The following is a 26,031-nucleotide window of genomic DNA, read 5'->3' as shown; positions in this document are numbered from 1 at the left end:
CTACTGCCCTCACGTTTTCTGGGCAGTTTGAAGGAACAGGTCACACAGGAGTGTTCTTCAGAGTTTTGTTCCTCAAGGTAACAGGTTCACCCTCTGCTGCTTTTCTCTCTACTGCAACACATTATAAGGTGTGTACATGGGTGTTTGGGTCACATCATCTACCTTTAATAAGTTATCTCAGAAACACACATTGGTGAACGTTACATGCTCAGAGGGCATTGAGGTCAAACGTCACCAATAACAAATACACACATTAGAAAATATCAAATGAACATTTTCCCTGCTTCTAGAGGAAACAGGTTTGCCAACCAGGTTGCAAGAGTTCTCACAAGCCAACCAGCTTGATCTCTATATAGATCTGATCACATTTGACACAATGGGTTTAATTTGAGAAAGCATTATATGGCATAAATTTAGATTCATTTTCTTGTTGTATTTAAGATTACACAATATTTAGTTCAATACATATCTTCTCTTATGTCAAGTACATGTCTAGAAGTGTCTTTACAAGTGACTTCCTAATTAGTCATTTGAAACATTTTGTTCTATTGGGGCAAAGAGCTATTCTTCATGAGATAGCAAGTTTGCTTAAACACCACATGGTAGAACATCTAGTGACAAATTTAAGAGAATTCTTCCTACAAATTTAAGTAATGCCAGCAAATTCAGTAAATATTTCAGACACAAGAAGACAGCATCACCGAAGACATGGAGGGGTATTGGAACAGTCACTGAAAGAAGAGCATTAAATACACATTTGTGAGGCTGAAACTGAGGGAGCCTTCTAAACATAGCAGAAATAGGAATGCGTCTCAGAGGCTTATCTAGGTGAGCACAAAACTCCGAGTTCAATCCAAGCACAAAGCAGTAGCAGAAAAACACACTCTACTTATTTATATATTTTAGTTACTACATTTACAACAAATTAAAATGTTATTTTCAGATAGTGAAATTTAAATATAATGGAGTATATATCAAATGTATGAAATATTTTTTCTTTCATGTTTAATTCTTTAATCTTTTCAAGAATGTGTAATAACCTACATACTCTACGTAGTATTAGGGAACTTGTATCAATCAGTAAATGTGTAGGGTTTGCTAGATGTGAGGATTCATTCCCGAAAGTGTACACTTCTGGAGGACTAAACTTCCACAAAGAACGCACGGCTCCTAGAGCAGCACTGGAAGCCCCATTCCAGGCTTAAGGTAACCAGACAATTTGTTAGGCTCTTTTTATTTTGCTTTCTTCATACAAAACCCTGAGCAATATTAATGTTTATCTTATAGATTTTTGTCTGAATAAAATTATGCAGTTAGTGTAAGGTTCTCCGAATTGTACTCAACAAATCGTGTTCAACAAAGAGTGAATCAGTAATGGCTCTTCGTCTGTAATCCATGACCCATGAGGAAAAAAATACTGCTTCTACATTTTATTTTTAGAGTCTCAAGGTCAGGAATAATGACTTGAATCTAACAGGCTCAATATTCGCATGTTATGTGAATTAAAAAATTAAAATTAACATTAATATTCTATACTCAAGTTTCCTTAATCGTCTGTATAAAAAGCTATCAAATCACCAAATGTGCAAAATAACCGAACAATTAACTGAACAAATGTGCAAAATAATCATAATTCGTCTCACATCTTAATGTTTTTACTACAAAAGTTTCTCTTTAACATTAAATTGTTGGAAGAAACAGTAGAACCAGAGACACAAATCATCAAAGTGTAATGAAGATGCAGCATGGCAATGTAAGGAAATATTTGCAGACCATTCTCTAGACCCTGCACATGGTCCTTAAATGCCAGAGTGAAAGAAAATGAAAATGAACACATGGCAAATTCTCAGAAGGCAGTGATCCTCTGGTAAGAACTGAGTCAGGGGAGGGTGTGCAGAGTGGCAGCCAAGGTTGCAGTTCCCCTTCCTGGACTTTATGGATAGACAAGGGGCAGCTTCACTTTGACATCTGTCAGGAGGCAGTGTGGACCTATGATGCATGCTCTTTAACGAGGCCTGGATACAAGGATAAGGCACACGGGAAAGCTTTTGAAATACAGCTGTTGAATATTTCTTTATTAGGTTATTTCCTCCCCCCATTTCAGCTGATTTCCTATGTTAGCTGATTAAGGGCTCTCTCCTTTGCTATGGCTAAAATTTTATTCTAACAATGATTAACTTTGACAATAAGGGAATTATTTATATTTTGACAGGTTTCCATTAGAAATATTTTTACACTGAAATGTTTTTGACTTTAAAATATTTTATTAATTTAAATTAGAATAAAAATAAAAGGAGGGAGAAGAGAATGGAGTATTTGCAAACTCGAGGATGAAGTGACCCCTTTGACTATAAGTGGATTCCATAAACTCATTTTTCTAGCTGGTTTTAACTGTAGTTCGTCATAGTCTATGGAAATGGAGGCGAAGGAGAAAAGCTGGGTGCGAAGTTACCACAATTGTTCATTTCAATATCACAGCAGAAGAGAAGCTGTACAGTGACTTCTCTTTCTTTTTGGTTTCAGAAATGAAAAGTTCTCCTTGGATACACCCTTGCAGAACACAATGTGGCTGGAGGTCAGTAGAAACAGGAGCACTTTACATAAGCTTGGACAATTACTTGACTATTCATTAGACTTTAAGACACACTTTGCATAATTAAATTCAAAGATATAATGTTCAAATCATTTCCAAACTAAACTTTTTAAAGATTTTTTTGTTATTTTTAATTACGTGCATGGTTGCATACATAAATGTGGGCGCTCCTGACGACTCAAGAGGTCAGATCCCCTGCAGCCAGTTACAGGTGGCTGGGAATTATCTGACTCGGGTGCTGGGACCTGAACTCGGGTCCTCTGGAAGAGCAGTACACATTCTTACGCATTCTGGACCATTTCTCTAGTATCCCACCCCTGGAAAGCTAGGTTTTAATCTAAAGGGTAAAATGGAAATAATATGAAATTGTTTCCCAAATTATAATATTTTGCTTCTTATTTTTAAATGATATTCATATTTTTCTAATGCCATTTGCAGTAATTCTGTTGTAGAGTTACTGTCACTATCCTCATATCTGTACTAGAGATGCAGGGCACAGAAAGGACCCTCTGAATGCTTCCTTCACTAATCATGCTGCCTTTGAGACCTCTGGCACCACCTAGCCAGGACCTTACTTTGTGCAGATGAATTTAAAACACCACATTGCATGTTTTAGTGAAAACACACCATAGACAGGCTCCCTGGCCAGAGACAATAATCCTTCCTAAGAAGAAAGCAAAGTAAACATGACAGATTTTAGGGAAAGTTTCCAAGTGTTATGCTTGGTTTTTTTCTTTCCATTTCCTCTGTGGGAAAGGAACGAGCATGTTTGAACAAATTCATCTTAGTGTATCACTCACTTCCTCAACAGCACAACTTCAGTGTTTGCTGCATGCTCAGCCTGAAGAACAAAACAGTGTAGAAAAACCCACAATAATTTTCTTTCACAGATCTTATAGTCACCCAAAGAAGATAAGTACTGGCCAGCCATGAATCAGATAGTTAGAGAACTTACACACATTGTGAATCGGGGAAAGGATTCACAAGAAGAAAATACAGACTTCTCATTTTGAAAGCGTAAGCAGAATATTTGCTCTAGGCCGATGATTAGACACTACTTCCTTTAGGCAATTTTTGAATTGAAGTATACAAGATAAGTGGGACTTTAACTAGGAGAAAGGATGAGAAGGAGTTGAGACAAAGCGATTCCATATGTAGAGAAAGGATGCAGTGGAAGGACAGAGGTGACATACCCAATAGTCAATGTAGTTAAGCATTGAGAGCCATTGTAAGAAACCTGACCAGGTGGGTTACAAGACGCGATGTATCCTATCGAAAGGGTCTGCATGTCATTGTTTGCCTGGACTGTTGAGCATTGTTCTTTTCAGGTTGGCGTTCTGTGTAAATTACATTGAGGTAAACTAAGAAAGATCTGATGTGGTCTACTCCCAGCTTCTGCTATATCTACAGGGGTGCCCTGTGCAAGTCACATATGCAAAGTACATTCCTTTGCATGTGGTTCAACATGCATGGAAGGGCATGAGCAACACCCACTTCTATTTCCTTATACTATACCCATACAAGTTAGTTACCAAGTTCACAGAAATATACCCAGACATCGGTGGTTTAGTAGCAGAGATTTGGGATGGCCACTGTGGTCAGTTACATAGGATTTAAATGATGTGGAATCTCCACTTACATTTAACTACAAGTAATGTTTTTATATAAAAAGACCAAAAAGCCCAATTTAAAAAATAATTTTGAAACAGAGCTGTTTTGTAGATTCCCACACAAAAGCATTAATTTGAAGTATTTTTAAAGGCCACTATTACTCTCAGTAGGTTCCATGGTTTGGAGATAAACTAACAGGCTACTCTTAGAAGAAATCCTGTGCAAGGTTATTGACTCGATCCAAGAACAATGTGAAGGCAAAAAAGGTGGCAATAGAGTGCACACAGCTGGAGCGGGCATTGCTTAGCTGCAGACGGGCTTGTGCAACGCCCTGAGCTACTCTCAGAGAGTGAGTGGAATATGTCCTTGCCTCTTGACTAAATTAAACAATTTTAAAAAAATTCATCACGAACAAATTCTTGAAGGCTTTATGACTTAGATTCGAGATAATATAAATGATTTGCTTTATTGTAATCAATCCACTTACAGAAATTTATCTGCTTCTTAAATTATAAATAGTAGAACCCCTCTAGGCACTTCTAAACAGATAAGTCTAGATTATAGTACCAGAGTGCAAAATTCTTGTGAAATCTGATCTACCAAATGCTGTTTCTATTTTTATTTTCATGTGTTGCAGAAGCTTCTGTGAGGATCAACTGAGACATATTAAAAGGTTTTGTGAAGATTAAAAGATTATGCTAATGTACACCAAGTACTAATTCTAATGACTGTGTGGACCTACCAACACTGTTAGCGCTTTCCTCTTCTGGGCTGCACCATAGAACCCGTGCTGCAGAAGGATGCTCCCAAGGGAGCATTTGCGATTGGCATCATTTTAGACATTTTTTTTCATAATTGGGTTCAAGAGACTTGAGGTACTTTTAAAACACATTTTCATTTTATCTCTAATTTTTACAAGTTTATCTAACTCTTTTGAAATTCTCCAGTGAGTCCCAAAAGAAGGTGTTTTCAGTAACAATACATACAGCTCCTATCTATAAGAACATATTGAAAACCAGCAATGCATCAGTTATATTGCATGTTTTACCTCTCAGAAGACAGGCCCTCCACTTCGTCTCTTTAAAAATATTCTAGTTATCTATTGTTATAGGAGGCCAGAATAATATGAAAAACAAACACCATCTTGCAGACACTGAACTACTTATTAATATATAGTATACAGAGGGACTGAGCTATTAAAATGCTTTAAACCCAGACATCACTGGAAGTTGGGACAAAAGACATGTTGCCACTAAATTGAAACTTTCAATGAAAATGGTGGTCTGATTATCACAAGATTAAAATAAAAAATTAGTAGCATTTCTTAGTAGAGCTTTAGTGTAGTTATCTTATGTTCAGCGCCTACTCCTTGACTGCAATTTATCATGTCTGAGCTCTTTGTACGAGAGTACAGCTATTGTTAACTGTCGGCTTAGACTAGCGGCAGTTCCCAGTGATGGAAACATGGGATATGGTCTTCAGGAGACTAGTGACTCTAGAGACGTTTTGGGTTGCCTTCTGAAGGTAGTAACACTACTGGAATCTGGGGAGTAGGACCTGTAGGGGATGCAAACTACCACAATGCCCTGGACAGAGTGATAATAAAGCCTTTTTTTGTTCAGTGTTCAACAAACCGGTGTTACAGTAAAGAGTGGAACCTCACTGTATGTGCAGCCAAGCCATTGGCTCCTCCCTTAAGCATTAATCCAGTTTGGCAGGGCAATCACCTGCGCAAAAGACCTTCAATTAGGAGAGCAGGTCCACCTTAAGATGTGTTAAAGAAGAGGAATAGTTCACCCTTTAATGGGATGATGTTCTTTTCCTTCTTAGAATTACACTAATCTCAGTTTCCCTCCCTTCTTCTCTTCCCTCCCCTCCCTTTCCCTTTTTTCCTCTCCTCTCCTCTCCTTTCCTCTCCTCTCCTACTTTCCTTTCCTTCCCCTCTCCACTCCTACCTGCCTCCTCTTGTTTCTGTTCTCTTTTCCTTTCTTCTTTTTCCTTCTCAACTCTATCCTTTTCCTTTAGGCTGTTGCTGAGATTTATAACTTGCGTGCGCTGCAGTATTTCTTGCAAACTCTATTAAAATTTACCTTGAGCTTCTGTTTGAGTCCATTCTTAAATTCCTTAGCAATGAGGCTAAGAAACCCAAGTGGGAACCCCAATTTCTACAGTATTATCTTACAAGTACAAAGGGACTCTCCTGAGAGTCCAGTCATAATTGGTCTATTGCAATCCTTTCTTTTTTTGTCTTTATTTATTCTAACATCACAATGTTTGACACCGCAGTAGGTAATAATACCCAGTATTGGCATAGATATTAGAATAAAAGCTTTCTCATATATTATTGGCAGGATAAAAAAAATCAATTCACATAATTGTTCTACAGGATAATTATGTAAATTTAAAAACCTGCACATACTTGCATTTCTACCTCCACGATATGCTTCCTAAGACTGTCTTAATGGATACGCAGCTGTGGTGGGACTCGGGTTTTTTATGCAACACTGCTTTTTAATAAGGAAGTGCTGGAAGCAAATATTCATCCTTAGGGAAGATTTAAATACACACTCATAATAAGCAAGTGTAAAAATGGTAAAATTGTAGGTTCTAATGAGGAAAGACAGATATGATATACTGTAGGCTACAGGTAATTCTGTTTTTTTTTTCTTAGTTTGCAATTGAGTGGGTACATACATACAACAGAATAATCTTCTGTTAGAATATAGAGTAAAGATACAGAAGGAAGCATAAATGACCTGACAGAAGTGTGTGTGAACACACACACACACACACACACACACACACACACACACAGAGCACACATGTGGATATATACATGTTTATGATTATATATATATATATTCTAAAGAGATATTTTAAGTATAAAATTACAATACAAAGGCAACCAAGATAAAGGAATTTCCTCAGCTGTCTCATGCTGAGAAAAGCAAAGCCTGGGTCAGCCTGCATGAAAACGCCCTTCTCCAAGAAAAGATTTACGGCTTTATAGAGGCAAGAATGGGTCAGGGAAGAGATGACCACACCTTGACATGGACTGCCTAGATGTGCATATCCTTGGCCTTCTAGTGAAACTCTAATCTCACTTCAGGATCTCTTCATTCCTCTTAGCAATGTGACCACAGGAAATAGAACTCCTTTATTTGCTTTCTACACCTAATTTGGCCACTTTATTTTTTATTTTTTATTTTTTATTTTTTTTGGTTTTTCAAGACAGCGTTTCTCTGTGGTTTTGGAGCCTGTCCTGGAACTAGCTCTTGTAGACCAGGCTGGTCTCGAACTCACAGAGATCCGCCTGCCTCTGCCTCCTGAGAGCTGGGATTAAAGGCGTGCGCCACCATCGCCCGGCCTTAACTTGGCCACTTTAATTGTTTTCTCCAGAATAGGGGAATAAGGGAACAAGTGTGTCTTCTTGGGGTATAGATAATGACGCCCAGTTCTGTAACAGGAGTAGTCCACTACAGGGAGTGCAGGTGTAATGTGGAATATATAGTTTTATGGCATTTATATATTTTTCAATCTTGGACAATCATGAAATTCAAAATGTAGTAACATCTCAGAACCTGGGTGTGCAAGTCCTATCTTGTGTGAGTTATGCAAATAATTCATTTTCAGTACTTTTAATTGGCATTTCTTCAAAAGGAGCTAGGACGTTAAAGACAGAAGGACAAACCAGAGGAGGATTGCTACAAACTTGGGTGGTGTGTGGGTGGGGTGAATGTAACACCTTGGGGAACCCCGTGGAAGAGAGGGAAGAAGGACTGTAGGAGTCAGGGGGGATATAGGACACCACAAGAACATGGGCCACGGAGTCAACTAAGCAGGGCTCATATGGGCTCACAGAGACTCAAGCAGCCATCATGCAGGCCTGCCTGGGTCTGCGCCAGCTCCTCTGTGCATGTATAGCTGTTAACTTGGTGCTTTGGGGAGACTCCTAAGAGTGGCAGTGGGTGTTTCTCTGACTCTTTTGTCTGATCTTGGATCTCTTTCCTCCTATTTGGTTGCCTTGTTAAACTTCTTTATGAGGAATGCTTCTGGCTTGTATTATTGTGTCTTGTTTTGCTGTGTTTTGCTCCTGTCTTTTGAAGGCCTGCTCATTTCTGAAGGGGGACTTAAGGGATCTGGGAAGGGAGGTGGGGAGTTGGAAGGAGTAGAGGAAGGGAAAACTGTGGTTTAGATGTATTGTGTAGGGGAACGATTCTATTTTCAATTTAAGAAAAAAGACAGAAAATTCCTTTTGTGGACATAGATTAATTAGTATTTGATTCAATTAAGAAAATCTTATCTAGTTGGTAGTGACTCACATCCTTAATCTCAGCACTCAGGAGGCAGAAGCTGGTGGATTTTTGTGAATTTGAGGCTAGCCTGGTCTACAGAACTAGTTCCAGAACAGCTATGAAAACACAGAAAAACCCAGTCTTGAAAAAAACTTAAAAAAAGAAAAAAAGAAAAAGAAAGAAAGAAAAGAAAATCTTACTGTTGAATAGCTGGGCATATGTCTATAGGAACATTCAATTGCTATTTAAAAGTGATCTAATTTTTGTAAACTCCTTTTTATATTTGTTTACTTGAATCTAACAGCTTGTATAGGTTTGGTTAAAAGAACTCAACATTAAAGATTAAAAATATTGAAAAAATATGGAAATTATCTTTAGCTTGAAGCTCTCCTTCCCAAAGACTTAGAGGTCTCTTTCCCAGGCATCTTACTTTCAAAAGCATGGCGGATCCTTTCATGTGTAGTCAGAATGTTACATTTTTAAGTGACATGATTCTTAGGTAGAGTCAACAGCGTCACAGGTTTCTTATTTCTGAACTCAAGGGATCCATCATATTAATAAGTTAATATCTAAGAAAAGACTTTTGTATAATCATGGAGAAACATGGCTGTTCAAATATTTTAGCGTTTAACTCTATCATCTCAGACTAAAGTTAAATATGCGCGTGAAACAACATATCTACAATGGCAAGAGGTACCATAGATAAAATATTTCAGTTATTTCTCATTTATATTTTGTCTCAAAGGAATTATATGTTCTGACATCAAGCCTAGCATACCCTTGAGCTCTATTTTTAAAACACTAGCAAGTGACCTTAAAGGTGGCTTGTTCTTGTAGGTGGCATTTAGGACATCATGTAAGATGACGGCTGTTAACGGTTCCACAGCATCCATATAACTCAGACATGGCCTGTGCATCCATTTAAGGCCTTAAAACCATCATCATCAACTACCTATTGCAATTTAAAATTTAACTTATACTCTGATTTAATCTAGAAACTATTATTTATATTTGTTAAGTTTCTATTTTATTTTCTCTATTTTAGTTTACTTTTGGCAGCATGTACGTTAAACCACAAAGTCTAGATAATAGCTGGCACATATATTATATTTCATTATAATTAAATGCTGTGACATATTCACTAACATTTCAACAGCTAGGATCGGCACAGGCACACATATGTGCATGGGGTTGTATTTGATCACACATATTCTAATGCATATGATTTGGGGCTTTGGAAATTCTGTTTCCAAAGTTGTCCTTTTTGTTTGACTTTTTAGCACAAAAGGTAAGGTGAATCATAACATATATTTGCTTTTGAATAATTCAGGATTTTCCCTTTTAATTGCAAAAGAATGGATACTTTATACATGGTATTTATAAATGATATTTATAAATGATATTTATCATTGCATTGTTGAGTTATTCTGGTATGACTCTCTTCATTTATCCTTTAGGAGTCTAGGACACAGAGCAATCAACTACCCAAAGACAGACCACATGGCCTTTCTTGCTGCTTCATGCCTTATTATGGTTTTATTTGAAAATTGATTAAAATTCAAAAATGATTGCTAAGGACTTAGTAGATACTTCTTTGTTCTAGGGTTGCCTAAAAGTATACACAGCAATAAGTAAAGTGTTAAAGATACAGCAGAGGATTAGAATCCAAACGTTATGGGAACACATTAGAAAAATAGAATAGTTTCAAGTGTGGGAAGGGTCCCATGAGTCTCTGCACCGATTAGTCATTTCTGAAAGCAGACCTTTACAGGAAACACCAAGATCAAGCAAGTGTCCCCACAAGGATAAAGATAAGGCTGAAAACAGGACAGGAGACACACATTCCCAAGACCTCCATCATTACTCCCTACAGTGAGGGGGAAACTTCAAGACATCCCTTTAGTTTTGTCCTTTAATTCTTTAATTACTTATTATTTTTGTTTATAGGATGATATCCATGTATATTTTATACATAGGCGTTTATAGTTCTCCATTTCTATGCTGGTCCCTTTTAATCATCAGAGAGAAGCAACCATATTTCCATTCAGTTGTTTGCCCCACCACTTGACCCGGAGAGCATGTGACCCCTTTCTCTTACTTCACTTTTTTCCTTGCCTTTTCTTTCTCTCCTTTTTTTCTTTTTCCTTTTTGCATTCTTATTTCCTTCTTCCCTCCCTCCTTCCCTCCCTCCCTCCCTCCTTCCCTCCCTCCCTTCCTTTTCTCCTTTCTCTTTTCTCACGTTCTATTTTGAAACAGGACTTCTTTTTTAGTCCAGGCTGATCTGAAACTGCTCTGTTGCTGAGGATGACTATGGGGCCCTGATATTTCTCTAATCACGTCTCAAATAGTAAGATTAGAGTAATACACCAGTTTGCCTAGATGTATCTCTCTGTTTGTAGAAGAGCTGACGTTTCTCTGTGTTTCCCCTTTTTCACTTTTAGGAATACTGCATGATAACTCTTTTCCTTCTGTCCTATTTTGTACTCTAGGAAGCATGGAGACCACAGGAAACCCTAATCAGAAGTGGGTGGTGGTTTCTGTGCTCACATGTGGCTTCCAACTAGGAGACAGTGAGCTCATAAAAGTGTGCTCACCATGCCCTATGTTCTTGGTGACCACCATCTTTCCTTAACACTGGTAGCAAAAACAAAAAATTCTAGAAATATTGCACTCCGTTGTGGCCAAGGACTTCTAGCTGTGAACAAACTATCTATACTGAGACATTTGCTGTTTCACTGTCTACAAAAAAATATGACTGCTCCTCAGTTTCTTTGAATTTACCATTGAGCAAGAAACTATTCTGTGGCAGGAGGAAACATTTCAGTTGATACCATGTTATGTTATATCATTGCACCATCAAGATATGCAAGTGTGGCTGCAGAGTCAGGATGACTAGAATTAACTAATTCACTTTGATGTAGTAATTAATGCTCTGGGACATTTCATAAGACACAATGATTAGAATGTTTTGTTTCTGAATAACCCCGCCTTCTGGTTAATCTGGGAAAGATCAGTTTGCTAGAACTGCAAAGAGGTGAACCAATCTGCTCACTCCAAACTAGAACAAGGTGATGGCGTTTATTTACACTTTGGAAAGTTTTCAGAATTCAGTTTTAAATCGTCCATGCAGAGTCTGAGTAATCCACTCTGAGGAATCTCTCTCCATTTATAAGCAGCTTTAAAACATGACTTCAGAGAAAAATACTACCCCATCTCGCTCTGGAGAAACAGACCTTCCTGCTTTCAGCATAATTCCTAAATTTTCATGTTTCTTATAAGCATGGAGAATTATTGTTTACCGAACATTCACTTGCTTTGTTGAGAAGATATTAGTAGAACAGAACACGTAAAATATCTTCACATGAAATACTCATATAAAAACCACCAAAGGCACTGTAGGAATAGGAAACCACTTGATCTGTATTATGACATGGACTATAATGCTGGAGCTGCAATAAATTATATTAGATCAAATAATTAAGGTAGACATAGAGTCAGTTCTTTAAAAATATTTGCTTGATTAATTCTGAGAATAATAAACAATTATCTGTGGTCAGAAGGAAGCATAATTTTTAATATACTTGATTTTCACCCATATCACGAGCAAGGTGAGCTTGTATATGAAGTCATTTCTACTTAGTAGTTCCCTCACGACCATAAAAGATTCAAGAGAAAGGAGAGAAAAAGGAAACAGAGGGTAGTTTATGGCCAAATCGTATGGGACAAAGTTGTCCAAAATATTGTTACAGCTGTTGTTCTAACAATTCGTCCTGTTCTTGCATCTCGTCAGACCTCCCTGACTCATTGACAGACTATTATATTCAGAATGGCTGCCGCAAACTTTTAGCACTCAGAAGGGCTCACGAGACATATAAAAATGTCTTTATTCAGAATGGAACATATAATACCTGCCAAATTTGTAGGTTTGAAAGCACTTCAATGAGAATTAAAAGGCCTTCTTCCTTGTTGAAATAGGACTATCAATAGTTGACTTGTCGGCTGGTGAGAAGTAGTGGTTTCTTGTCTCTGATGTTGCAATTTAGTTTTAAATCACTTTGTGATGACAGGGTACATAAAGATGGCAAAACTCTAAAGATGACGGTCTAATTTTCAAAGATGACCGATCATCGATAAAAGATTAAATAACGTAAACATTTGAAATGCTAGATTATCAAGTGGTTGGCACACTTTCAGTGTTTCAGGATGCAGAGACATCCCGAGAAGACAGATGATACATCTGCCATCCTTATTTTACACTATGCAAAATCCTATCCTTCCCCAAGAAAGTAAATGAATAAAAATTGCTTTTTGCTTATAAGTTATGTATTTTCTCCATCTTAATTCAATATGTTAAATGGTACCAAATGACAGGCCCAAATGTTCATAATCAGCTTTTACAAAGCAGAATTTCTGATTTTGGGAATTTCTTCTCTTCCATAGCTGACCCTTGAGTTCTAATGGCAGTAGTTATATACATACAAGAATGATTAGACACGCCGGTCCTATGAAGCTCCAGATAAAGTTGTTCTCCGTGCTCAGCCAACATCTGAAAAGGGAGAGATAAAATCAGTGAATATGTTGCGCAGACTACAGCAAAACAACATTCTCAAAGATATGCCGAATACCCAAGGATGTCTTTCAAATGCTCACAATCCGTTTTACTTACACTTTGGTGGTACCATAATACTTGTATCCTAAGGACGCCGAGAATCCAACAACTACAGCTGGGCTGAGATAGCCGAAGATATAAAAGTTCTTGTGCAGAAACCCTTTGTTGTAGATGAGCCCCACAACGATAAGATACAGGTGTATGCCTTCGATGCACATCCAGGCGAAGGCAGCTAGGAAGAAGTAATGAAGCAGGCCAGCGATGATAGAGCAGACCAGCTGGAACGTGACAGAAGAAACTGTGAGCAACATTTCCCTCCGAATTATCACAGCATCTTAACCTTCTTCACGAATGTGCCACTTTACCTCATGACTGATCACACTAAAATATTCCTGTCTCCCCAGTCCTGCTTCTAAGATGTGCTACTTGTCTCTGATTTAAAAGCACTGCACTTCATCAATGGAAGTGTCAATGGACCTGGGATAAACTATTGACTTGTCCAGAGATTTGTCATTGTTGTGTATTGATGTTCTTAGGGTAAATTGGGGAATCTTCACATCTAAACTATCTGTTTCTCAGTGGCCATGTGATGGTTTAAACTGACGTCTGTCTGGAGATAATTCTCCTTTTTGTTTTAATGAAGTTCAAAGAATGTGATTTATTGTTAAACCATACAAAACAAAGTCAGCATCTTGATTTTAAGTGCCAAAATTTAAAGTAGATGAATGGACATTTTACCAAAATATCCATTGCAGAATTGCTTCTAGTTGTAAGGTCACTATAAACATTTGAGTTATGTTCTAGTTAAGTATTTTCATGAGTATTTACTTATTATTTAGGACTGGAATTAGATTTAAATTGCTTTATAAAAAGTGTACATCTGTGTATCTGCTTGCTTGTCTCTGTATTACGTACATGTGATATCTTTGTAGGTTAGAAGATGGTGTCAGATTCCTCAAGACCGGACTTAACAGATGGTTTGGTTTACCAGATGTGGGTACCAGGAACTGAACTATGGTCTTTGGCAAGAGCAATGAGTCTTTTAAGCATTGAGTCATCTCTCCAGCCCCTCTAGTTTGGTTTATAAGAACTAATAGAAAAGGCAGCTAGCCATACCTGATTAGTAATTTTAGTAATTAGTAATTCAGTAAATTTTAGTAATTTAGCTAAATTTAGCAATTAGTAAAATTAATAGTATCTATTACTGGAGAGGTCACACAGCATACTTACTAATTTCCCTTATTAAAACAATATAGGTAGTGGAGCAATTGCTAGGTGGTTAGGAACACTGCTCTTAAAGGAGCCAAGACCATGATGGGGAAACCCACAGAAACAGCTGACCCCGTGCAAATGGGAGCTCACTGATTCTGGACTGACAGCCGGGGGACCTGCATAAGATCCATCCAGGCCCTCTGAACGTGGGTAACAGTTGTGTGGCTTGGGCAGTTTGTGGGTCATTAGCAGTGGAACCAGTATTTATCCGTAGGGCATGAACTGCCACCTTGGAGTCTATTCCCTATGGAGGGATACCTTGCTCAGCCTAGATGCAGGTGGGAGGGCCTTGGTCCTACCTCGAAGTGTTGTGACAGACTTCCTTGACTCCCCATGCGAGGTCTCAGCCTCTCTGAAGAATCAATGGGAGTGGTGGGGAGAAGGTGAGGGGAGCAGGAGGATGGGAGGGAGAGGAACTGGGATTGCTATGTAAAATAAGATTGTTAAAAAACAAACAAAGAAAAATAAAACACTGACTCTTGCAGCCTACAGTGTATGGTTGCCAGCGCCCAAGGTGGCTCACAACCATCTGTAACTACAATTCCAAGGGATCCAATAGCATTTTCTGAATTCCTTGGGCACCAGGCATGCAATTGGTACATATACATTCATGTAGGTAAAACACTCATAAAGTAAATAAAAATAAAAAAGTTAAAGCAGTATAATTCTGGCTGGTGCTGTGGTGTGAACTTCAGTGTTATTCACACCCTAAAATAGGGCTGGGGCTACTGCCATCCCCCGGGTTACAGATGTCCTAGTTGCTTAGAGACCAAGAAGGGTTCTTGTGATCAGTAAAAGATTCCTCAAAGGACTCCATGGCAACCGTGATGTCTTTGAAGTGCACTGTTCTTCCTTTTTTCCTCCACTTAAAGTCAGACCTTGTCTGCCGGCTCTGCCAGTCTGAAACTTCAATTTTCTTCCATGAGCACAACTTTTAATAAATGTGTTACATGTCTAACTCCACTGTAGGACCTGCTTCTCTGCAGAATCTGGTTGATGAAATACGGAAGTCTTTGGTGAGGACCCAGTTCACTCCAGCTGTTTTGTGCTTACTCTCAATCCTAAGACAAACTTTGTTTCCACTTCCATTTAGTCCTCGCTTATTGTCCATACAAAACCAGGTGTTTCTGTGGTATAAAATTTTGATTTTCCCAATAATTCACACAGTGAAGAATCTTTTTTTCATTTAATAAATTTTATGAATATGCTGTTTAGATATATTAGCATTAAAAAAACCTAGAAAGGCTAAGCAATTATCTGGCATGTCTGACGCTTTAAGACCTTTGTTACAGTTCATGTCTATGTGACTTGTTAGTTAGAAAACATTAGAGAAAATGAGAAGAAAGCATGGGGGGGGCAGGTCGCATACCTTGTTTGTGTTGATGTTGATCCCCACAAGGAAAACGAGTTCTGCCAGGAAGAGGCTGCAGCAGAGGTTCTTGTGAATTGTGGTTCTGGTGCTTTGAATCTCGCTGAAGAACCAGAAGGTGAAAATGCACATGGCAAGACAAACCAAGGAGATGATGATTCCGAGCTGAGTGATCCTTGTCAGGATGTTATAATCTTTAATCCCCTATGGGCAAATAAGAACAGCACCGTCAAGAGGAAGACTGAGTGACTCATCAAAGGGACCACAATTCCTAATGAACTTCTCAGGGAAGCATTAATCAAAACGCTCATAAAATGTAAAAATAAAAATGTACATTTAGATGAGAAAAACTTGCACTTGGTATCCAGAGGACTCTGATATAAATCATATAGCAGGCTAACAGTGCTATAATTAGTGATTTCTTCTGCTCTAAGCATAGTATATATTAGTACATGCCTGAATAATGTTATCGCCATCAGTTGCATGATATTGGAAAGGTAATTCATCATTGTAATGGGAAAATGGTTAATTAAAGCAGATTTATCAGTGGTAAGTCCAAGGCTTATGTCTATGAGGTGATTCATCTAAAACACATTAAACAAAGGTAAAAGAGAAACGGAATAAGTAGAAGATCAAAATAGTGTATTTGGCACTGGAGTGGAAATGAGTGGTTAATTTTTACATGAATATTAGAAGTTTTTCCTCCTTAACACTCTGGAAATTTCATCTTTATAATTGACACTACTTTAAACAAATGTATTTTGACACTTAATAAACTTCATGGATTATAAGTATTAATGGAAACAAATCAATGACCCAATGAAAAATACGTATTACAAGTATATTTACCTTAATTTTTTATGTTTGAAAAACTTTGTGGCTTTATGCTCCTAAAGATATACTGAATAAAAAAGTGCCAAATTTTTATCAGGTATCAAAATGACTCCATTATCAAGGGAAAGGTCTCTAGATACCATGGTACTAAAATGTGGGTAACTATAGAAATATGCAAGATCCAGAGCAATGAAAAGATATTACCTTTAACAAGCAACCTAATAGATGTTGTGGACCAGACAAGTCCTTGATAGGAAATAAACTGAAAATTCCTTATTATGCATATCCTAGAAGAGAAGGAAAGAAACAAAGACAAAACCAAACTAAAAGAAAATAAAAACCCAAGATTTTCAGTTTCAGTAAACCTACAGTTGGCTCCCACTAAAATATAAAAGGATCATTCTTTTTGATGATGTGAGGTAGGAAGAGAAAGAGCAAGGACGATGAAGGATGATGGGCAGCTTTGTGAACACACAACCCAAACTTGGCTTACAATGGAGGTACTGGAAGACATCAGAATTGCAAAGTGTGTCAGGTGACTACAGCGGCATGAGGTGTGGGTGTCATTTGAGTATGTCCGTTCACAGCCCTCAGAAGACCAGCTGCCATTCCTCATGTCATTGGCCGAGTAGTTCCAAAAGGCACACTGTGTCCTGTACTTATCTGACACCTGAAAAATAGACATCCACCCATGAGACAATATCTGTCAGCCCAGCTTTGGTTGTATTTAAAACATCACTGATAGAATTAGCACCATGCTTAACATGTAAACACAGGGTCAATTAGCACCATGCTTAACATGTAAACACAGGGTCAATGCTGATACATGACACCTGTTATTTTGTAGTAGATTTGAAATTTATATTGCAGCAATGCTACATACTTTTTCAATTTTGTAGAGTGATAATTTTGAATAAGTGAGATCATGTATATTTCAAACAAAATTATCTGTCTATTCAGCAAATGCTTACTTTTTTATTGAACATTTGTCAATTATACGCTAAAAAGACAATATTGACCAAAATACTGTGTATTTACTGTTTATCTTACATTCTACTTGTAAATAAAGAAATTATAAAGTGAGAAAAGTAAATGGGAAAGAAGAAGAAAATGGGATGGAAAAATTGAAGAGACTTTTCCTAGTTCATGATATCTAGTTATGTAGGTATAGTGTGTGTGTGTGTGTGTGTGTGTGTGTTAACATGACAGAGCATGTTAACCATGCGGAAATTAGAAGACACCTCACAAAGGTTGTTTTCCCCTTCTGTGATGTCAGTATGGTTCTGAAGGATAAATTCAGGGTTGCCAGGCTTTGTTCACTGAACCATTTCACAAGCTCTTAAATAACATTGTTACATCCTTAAAGCTATGGGCTTAGAAACTGCCAAAATTGATAATGTACTTAAAACAAAACAAGGGGATAGCTTCATCTTAGAATATTAAACATGTGACTCATTGGCATTGACAAGAAGCTTTGAGAAGAACTATGAATGCAAATTTATTTTTTAGAAACCAGGTGAGTGTTGGAGTTGTAGTTCTTTGGCAGAGCACAAACACTGAACAGGAAAACGTGGGTTCTATTCTTATGACTGTAAAAGAAGGATCAAAACTATGTTATCTGCTTTGTTTAATTTTCAATATGCGTTCTCTCTGTAACTTACATATAATTAAAGTAGTGTCACCAACGCTTATTCCAATTCACTGAATGCACAACAGCTTTAACTAACTCCAGACAACTTACCTTTCCATGACTTAGTGTGAATGTAATTTTCTCAAGTTCAAACAGTGTGGGTGGATTTGAGCTAATTGAGGCAGAAATCACGGAAGAAATGACTTTTTCCTTTTCTTCAGAATTTTCATCATCTTGAGAGTCCGGTAAGAAGTCATCAGATGGGGAAAGCAAGGGGCCAACACTCTTATAGCACAGGAACGCAACTACGACATTGCCTGCCAATCAAATAAATGTAGTCGGTGGGCTCTTAACACACAGAGACTGAGTAGATGGCAGGTATACTCCACAGAAATCATGAAAACTCTGACTGGAGTGTGAAGTACAACATCCATGTATGCATTATCAGATTACATTCATGTCTTACATTTGACCTCTGAACTATTACGGCATCACCTTTTTACAAACTTTGGTTGGACGAAAAGTATTTCTAGATGAATTGAGAGCCTGATCCTAAGAAAGAACCAGAATTTGAGATATATTCACCCCCAAAGAAGCAAGCTTTAATTCTTCTGCAAATGAATTGGAATAAAGAGGGTTGAGAACTGGTTAAGCTGTGACATGCCTCTGAGGTCAGCTGTGTAATCACTGCAGTGCTGCTTCCTAATGTTGAACACTTTAGTTCTGTGGAGTCAGACTCCTTAGCACTGTTGAAATGCAGTATCAGAATACAACCCACTGCTGAAGAATCACAAACATAAATACTGATATTGTATTGAGAAAGCACTGTGGTCACAGAACTGGGTTCTTCCACACCACACTGAAAGGTGGCATTCCTTCCACATAGTCATGGGAGGTCTAGCTTCCAAATTACATGACTGTTCATTTTAATTATTACAAGGCCTTCTTTAACTAGAGACATCACATGGTTTTTCTTTGACCTACTAGCTAGCTTGAAAGACATCTATCCATGAAATATATAGGTATTAATCCATGTGGTGATCAAACTTGCTTGTCAACACCTGTGGAAGAGGAAACCTCAGCTGAGGAAATGCTTTGACTAGATTCACCCATGGGCATGTCTTTGAGGCATTTCTTGAATGCTAATTAATGCAGGATGGACTAACCCATGGTGGGCTGTCACCGGTGGTTATGTCTGGGCTGTATGAGGAAGGCAGCGATACAGAAGCCTGAGAAGGGGCCAATAGGCAGAGTTCCTCCATGGTCTCTGCTTTGCTACTGTCACTGTGTTTTCTCTTGGCTTCTCTTCATGATGGACTATAACCTGTCAGTCAAATCAATTCTTTTCTCATCCCAGTTACTTTTGGCGAGCATCACAGCATCCTAACCAGAGCCGTCTGATGTATTTGGGCAGTGATAGCAAGACTCTTAGAAACGAGTATGATGCTAATGTTTTCTGTCGGTTGACCAAGGCTTGGAGGAAGAACTGAAAATTTCAGGAAGAATGAAGTCCACTTAGAGGGATGGTTACTTCCTAGGGGTAATAGTGAGAAGTGGTTCCAATTCACATGAAAATCTAGTTAAAAAAAAATCGTTAAGCTGGGCTGTGGTGGCGCACGCCTTTAATCCCAGCACTCGGGAGACAGAGGCAGGCGGATTTCTGGGAGTTCGAGGCCAGCCTGGTCTACAAGAGCTAGTTCCGGGACAGGCAGCAAAGCTACAGAGAGACCCTGTCTCGAAAAATCAAAACCAACCCCCCCAAAAAAAACCAAAAAAACAAAAAACCACCCCCCCAAAAAAAGTCGTTAAACTATTTTATTAATTACTGATATCTAAAATCATATTTCAAAAGCATCAGTTTGTGATTTTGGATAAGGGGTGTCATAGAAATCCCCTAAATCCTCACGGCATGTCCCATGTCCTTAATGAATATCCTTTCAACTTTTCCCTGGCATTCTTAACCTTCCAGTTTCTTGTTGTTTTTACAATTAATTGACCGTTGAGCTTCTTTATCAGTTGTAAGCTTGAAATGTTCCCTAATCAGTTGTGCTTGGTCTCTAGCTGGTGGGGGAATCTTGACTGCTAGAGAGCATTTAGGAGATGTTCTCTGTCTTGGAAGAAGTAGCTCGCTAGGCCTGGAGCTTTAAAGGTTACTGTAACTCCCAGTTCCACCCGGCTTTCTCTACTTCATGGTCTTTGGGATGTATGAAATGTTCCATCCACTCTGCTTCTCTGCCATGAACCCTTCCATGCCTACTCCCTCCCTTGCCCCCATGACAGGCTGGCTCAGAATGGACCCTCCCAAACTGTAAGTCAAATAAATCTTGCCTCTTGGAAGTTTCCCTGGCAGATATTCTGTAACTAATGCAACAAATCTGTACTTTCTACTAAAAAATAAAGCTCACTCACCAACAAAAGGAATTGCAGATGTGGACTATTTGAAAAAAGACTCTATCATCTCATACTGAATTCCATCTGCTCTCATTTTTTTGCTTATGATGTTTTTGCTTTTTTTTTTATCATGTACTCTTTCTATATTCTGTTAGCATTATCATATCTTTTTTCTAAGAACAGAAAAACAGTATTTCATTTAATATCTAGAACAAATGTGTATTCATTTAGTGCAAATGACTGTGTTAAAGTTCTGGAGATATCATTTTAAGATATATGCACTTGTTAATAGCTATTGTTAGTAATATATATATATATATACACACACACATATATATATATATATATATGCACTTGTTAGTAGTTCTTTTTCCTTAGATTCATTCATCTTTCTTTCTTTCTTTTTCCTGTTGGAATACTACCAGTCAGTTTTACCCCAGCAATACAATCATGCTTTGCAACCTAGATTACTGGAAAACCATCTGGTTGAAAAAAAGTTAAGATTTCCATGAATGTTAAATTTCAAGAGTAAGTTTCCAGTATACACCATACAGTGAACTTCTTAGAGACCCTTGTTCCCAAATGGCTTCATGCTCTGTTTTTTTTTTTTTTTTTTTTTTTTTTTGAGTATTCTAAACGATATCAGCAGGACATTTTTCAAGAGTCTGTTTGGGCATCTGATTATTGTCCCAATTTTACAAATACTTAGAAGAAAAGAGATAGAATTCCGTAGTAGAAGTCCTTTATGCCTTTATCGCAAAGCTATGATTCAGAGTACTGAGCTTCGTCTTGTCATCCAACACAAACCTACCACAGTTCTGAATTCAGCTCACAAAAGAGTATAAAGCCTTCTGTGCCGACGATCCCACTGCAATCCTATTGACGGCATCCTGTGTCTTTTCTAATGAATTTTACAAGCAAAATCTCACACAGATGTTACTGGAAGGTGAGATCAATTTGCACATTCGCCCTTTCTTTTAAGATTCAACCTTGAGGAAAAGACGTTTTATCATTCTGCTTTATTGAGATCTGATATTATCATCTCTTTCAACTGTCCATTTATGTGCGCCATATTAAACATCACAAATCTACCATACAATCAGGCAGCATTGCTCTGAGATTTTAATTCTGTGACAGTTTCAACATTTGTCACCATAATATGTATTTTCAATGCGTTTTCTATAACTTCTAAACACTATTCAATTTGTCTTTCAAATTTCAATTGTTTCCCAGGTTCTGTGGATATGTTCATAAATATTATATGTATGCTTTGTTGTATGGTTTAGTAGCATTTGAGCAAAGGGCTCAATAGCAATACATCTTGGTTATTTTTCATTTGTTTTGTATCTGTGTGTTTCTCACTTTGATCAGAAAAATAAATAATGGTGAGGATAAAGAATAGAGAAAAAAATTACTAAGCGGTAGAAAACAAAATGAAATGAAGCAAAACTGAGAATAATAATATCATGAGGTTAGCTTTTAGGGTGGTCATTAAAAATAAATTCTAGCTGTTCATAAAGTGGTTTCTGTATATATTTAGAGTTTTCATCTATATTTATGATTATTCACCCATTCCTTGTGAAAAGGTTCCAGTTCATGTTTACCCTCATAACTGTCTTGACCTATGAGAGAACATCCCCAGCAGAACATGCATGATAGGGAGAATTTTCTGGGCACATTACTCCAAGATGCGATGATTGGTAACATACATTAAGACAGTTACCACTTGCTTACTCCAGTTAGGTGACAAGGAAAAGCTTGTTGAATTGATTTCTTTATTAACTTCTTCTTTTCTTGTAATTCTCTAAACTATTTGCTGATAAACATGAAGACAAATCCATTAACTTTGCACCTTAGTTCCATTATCCACCAAATGAGATTGTTAAATTAGATAACCACTAAACTGCCTGCTACTAGAATTCTGTCTTAAGTTTTTTAAAAGTTTTATTTGACTTAGAGTTTACTATACAAAAGCCAAGGAATGATGAATACAAAGAGAAGTCTAAGCCTAAGCTGAAAGTGAGCACTTTAAAAAAATATGTCCCTTCATGAAACTACAAATTTGGTTTCATGATGAAGAATCAAGATATTATTGGTTAAATTTTTCCTCACATAGTCATGTCAGAATCTCAAGTTTCAAGATGGATATTCTGCATAGAACTTAAAATATTTCTATAGGAAATTACATTATAACCCTGGCACAGCCAAGTGCATATTAGTATTTGTTAGGACTGCATGAATATGCGTAAGATGCTAAAGTCATACCAGTGGAGTCGTATGGAGTTTTTCTCTTTGGGAATATTCTTACATAGCCTCCGTCCACATCCATGTGGGGATGAGCGTGCTTCATGTGATTTGAATCAAAAACTAAAATCTTGAGAGCTGAAATGGTACCGTGGGAAAAAAGAAATATTATAAAATTAGTTTAACCTGTACTTTTTAAATGTAGAGACAATTGCATTGAATACCACTTCATTTAAACTTTTGGCAATATACTACATAACCTAAAAACTGAGAAAACTCAGATATTTTGTTTGATTTTTCTTTTCCTGCATGGTTGAACTCATGGTTTAGTCTTGAATGGGTTAAAATAAAAAATAAAATCTCTACACCTGCAGATGCATCCACACACCATTCCTAGAGCAATATCAACTACACTGTCTTCTGTCTAACCAACCCACAGTCTACAGGCTGCATTCACCCAGAAAGCTATGACTATGGCCTCATACAAAATAGCAAACTTAGTTAAAACCTTAAGATTTTTTTGAGATTATTTTTACTCAAGTGTGTACTTCATAGATGACAAGGTCTTGCCTCAATGTCAAAATTGGACGTGTCTGTTAGACTATTTGTAATTTAAATGCAACTTAGTATCTAAAGATTGGGAGGATTAAATGTTTGAGTAATTTTTCCCTTTTGGGGTACATTAGCACTTCTTTTATGCAGAAACATAGAAATATAGTGTGCCTACATATTAGTCATCATTTTCACTTTTAATTTGGGTAACTGGCGAATATCAATGAGATAATCATTATGTCAATATGCTATCACATAGCGGGATATTAGTCAGACATTCAATACAGACACATGTAGTGTTTGCTTAATAAAACACACTTTGCTTCTTCAGAAAAATTTTATAACCATCTGCAACTTTATACATAAATTTAAGTTTTTCTTTTCAGTAAACTGCACGAAGCAGGAAACCCTCCTTTATTCTTGTAATGGTCACATGTTACCACAATGAGAAATTTAAACATATTATATCCATAATTTATGATGTAAATATTATGGTTTAAGGTCAGGAGCTCATGAGTATGACAAGGGAATGTTATCTTCTGCAAACTTTCATGCTACACAGTTGATGAACAGAAAAAACGGGGCAACGTAAGACAGAGGGAGCATCTATGTAGTCGGTCTTTCCTAGCGTAGCTCTTCATTCATATTCCTCTGGTAATATGAACCGCCATTCATTTCTGCATTGACAAAACTGTGTACAATTTTGTAGTAGTTAAAGAACCACACCTTTACTGCCTTGTTTGGTAAACACTGCTGCTTTGAAGCGAACCATTTACCTTCACACCTTACCCACATCAGTAGCGTTCATATCAAACTGAGTGGCCTTCGGGAGGTTCTGAGAGATTCTTAAGGTGACAAGCTCAGCAGTGTGCAAGAGTTTCGTGAGATGAAGTCGCCTATGATTTGTAGGCAATTGGTCCCAAATTTTAAATGTGCTCTTTTGAACAAAATTATTGATGGTTTTTACAAATTCCTATTTAAGGAAAAACATGCCTTTAAAAATATTGTAATATCACACTGAACAGAAGTATAGGAAACAATCTAAGGATCTAACTCTACAGATTTAAACATACTCACAATAAGAGTTGAATTGAAACGATCATCCTTGGATGAAGTGGTGCTGTTCATGTAGCCTAGTAATGGGGATGATTCAGCAAGTACCTCTATGTATGTGATTATATCCACGGATGAGAGCTCACCCTCAGAATTTCTATAGATTTCCTGTAGTAAAGCCTTCTGTTCCTTTATGGGTTCAATCTGAGGGAAAAGAAAAGAGAGATCAGAAAACGAGAATCAGATTTCTGTGGGAGAATTTTCAGAATAAGTTTTATGGAGTTGGGAATATGGTTCAGTGAGAAAAACACTTGACATTTAAGTTTGAGGACCAGCCTTCAGATATACAGAATCTGTTTAAAAATACTGCATTTGGCAGTTGACCTGTAATCCCAGTGATTTGCAGGAAGAGACAGACGATACCTGGGGCAAACTATCTAGCTAGTCTAGTCTGTGATCACTGGGAGAGAGACAGGGTGAGAGAGAGAGAGAAAGAGAGAGAGAGAGAGAGAGAGAGAGAGAGAGAGAGAGAGAGAGAGAGGAAGAGAGTCTCCATAACTAAGGAAAAAGTGATTGAGGAGGTCATTCATCATCAGCATCTGGCTTCCACGTGCATATGGAAGTCACATATATGAACAAACATGCAAGAAACTTGAAAGGCTTTATTATACTTCAGAAACACACAGAGCATATTTGAATGGATAATTTAAAGAGTAATTTTGAAAATAACTTCCTAAGATATAATATACAATTATATCCTAGCCAGAGAACCCACTCAATATTTAAATCTATTAGTTCATATAAGTCTTGATATCATAAGTCAGAAATTTTGATTCAATTGTTTTCCACCGAAGCGTTCCTTGGTACATGATGAAATGGAAACACGCCTAGGCTGAAAGTTCTCTCCTCAGAGTTTGATTTCCCCATTCAATCACAGAACAACAGTTTTATGAATGTCCTACTTTACTTGGTCTTTGAAGTGTTCACTTTGAAGTGCAGAATCTAGTTGCATTTCACTGAATCTCCTTAGAATGTGGGACTGGGATTGAGCCAATGTGTGTTTTTATCATTTTACTCAACCACTTCTTTTTATGTTGAAAATAATTTTCCAGTATGCCAAATAATGAAAAAAATAACACAATTTGAAGAGTATAAACTCTTCCACAACGCTCTGGAATCTTTCAACTTAACCCTAGATGCATTGTAAATAATACTTGGATGGTTGTATGCAAAGAATTTCAGTTCTACATGGGGTTCAGTCGTTGATGCTTTCAAATAGGACTTTGGTAGTTCTCACTGAGATCAAAATGTCAACGTAAAATATATTTCAACCTAAAGTGTCTACTTACTCTTTTTAAGGTTTTATTAACGTTTGCAGCAATGCAGGCATGCTCTAAGTGGCAATTTGAATTCACACTTTCTGTTGAAAAAGAAAACACATTCCACAATGAGTCTACAAACCATTGTATCCTAAGGTGATTGTGCTGACTTGAATGATTTTGTGCACTTAAACATTAAAAGTGTTCTTTAACACTTGAGATTCCATCGCAGCTCCAGAATATATCATGTGCCACGGAA

At 37.4% G+C, this 26,031-nt stretch overlaps 1 protein-coding gene across 1 annotated transcript in view; it reads right to left on the bottom strand.

The window, feature by feature from the left end:
• The window catches only part of Adgrl4 (adhesion G protein-coupled receptor L4), an 89,843-nt gene that overhangs the window by 13,365 nt on the left and 50,447 nt on the right, over positions 1 to 26,031 (bottom strand). The window contains exons 4-12 of the mRNA XM_057794222.1: positions 25,803 to 25,873; positions 24,478 to 24,657; positions 24,190 to 24,373; positions 22,870 to 22,986; positions 18,325 to 18,530; positions 17,077 to 17,253; positions 15,750 to 15,953; positions 13,166 to 13,386; positions 12,979 to 13,045 (exon numbers count right to left, since the gene is read on the bottom strand). Coding sequence (XP_057650205.1) covers positions 12,979 to 13,045; positions 13,166 to 13,386; positions 15,750 to 15,953; positions 17,077 to 17,253; positions 18,325 to 18,530; positions 22,870 to 22,986; positions 24,190 to 24,373; positions 24,478 to 24,657; positions 25,803 to 25,873 — 1,427 coding nt within the window. The remainder of the gene's footprint in view (positions 1 to 12,978; positions 13,046 to 13,165; positions 13,387 to 15,749; positions 15,954 to 17,076; positions 17,254 to 18,324; positions 18,531 to 22,869; positions 22,987 to 24,189; positions 24,374 to 24,477; positions 24,658 to 25,802; positions 25,874 to 26,031) is intronic.

The sequence above is a fragment of the Chionomys nivalis genome, chromosome 18 (assembly GCF_950005125.1).
Source record: "Chionomys nivalis chromosome 18, mChiNiv1.1, whole genome shotgun sequence".
NCBI classification, from domain to species: Eukaryota; Metazoa; Chordata; class Mammalia; order Rodentia; family Cricetidae; genus Chionomys; species Chionomys nivalis.
The sequence above is the reverse complement of the archived record's forward strand: the minus strand, read 5'-3'. Positions and strand labels throughout refer to the sequence as shown.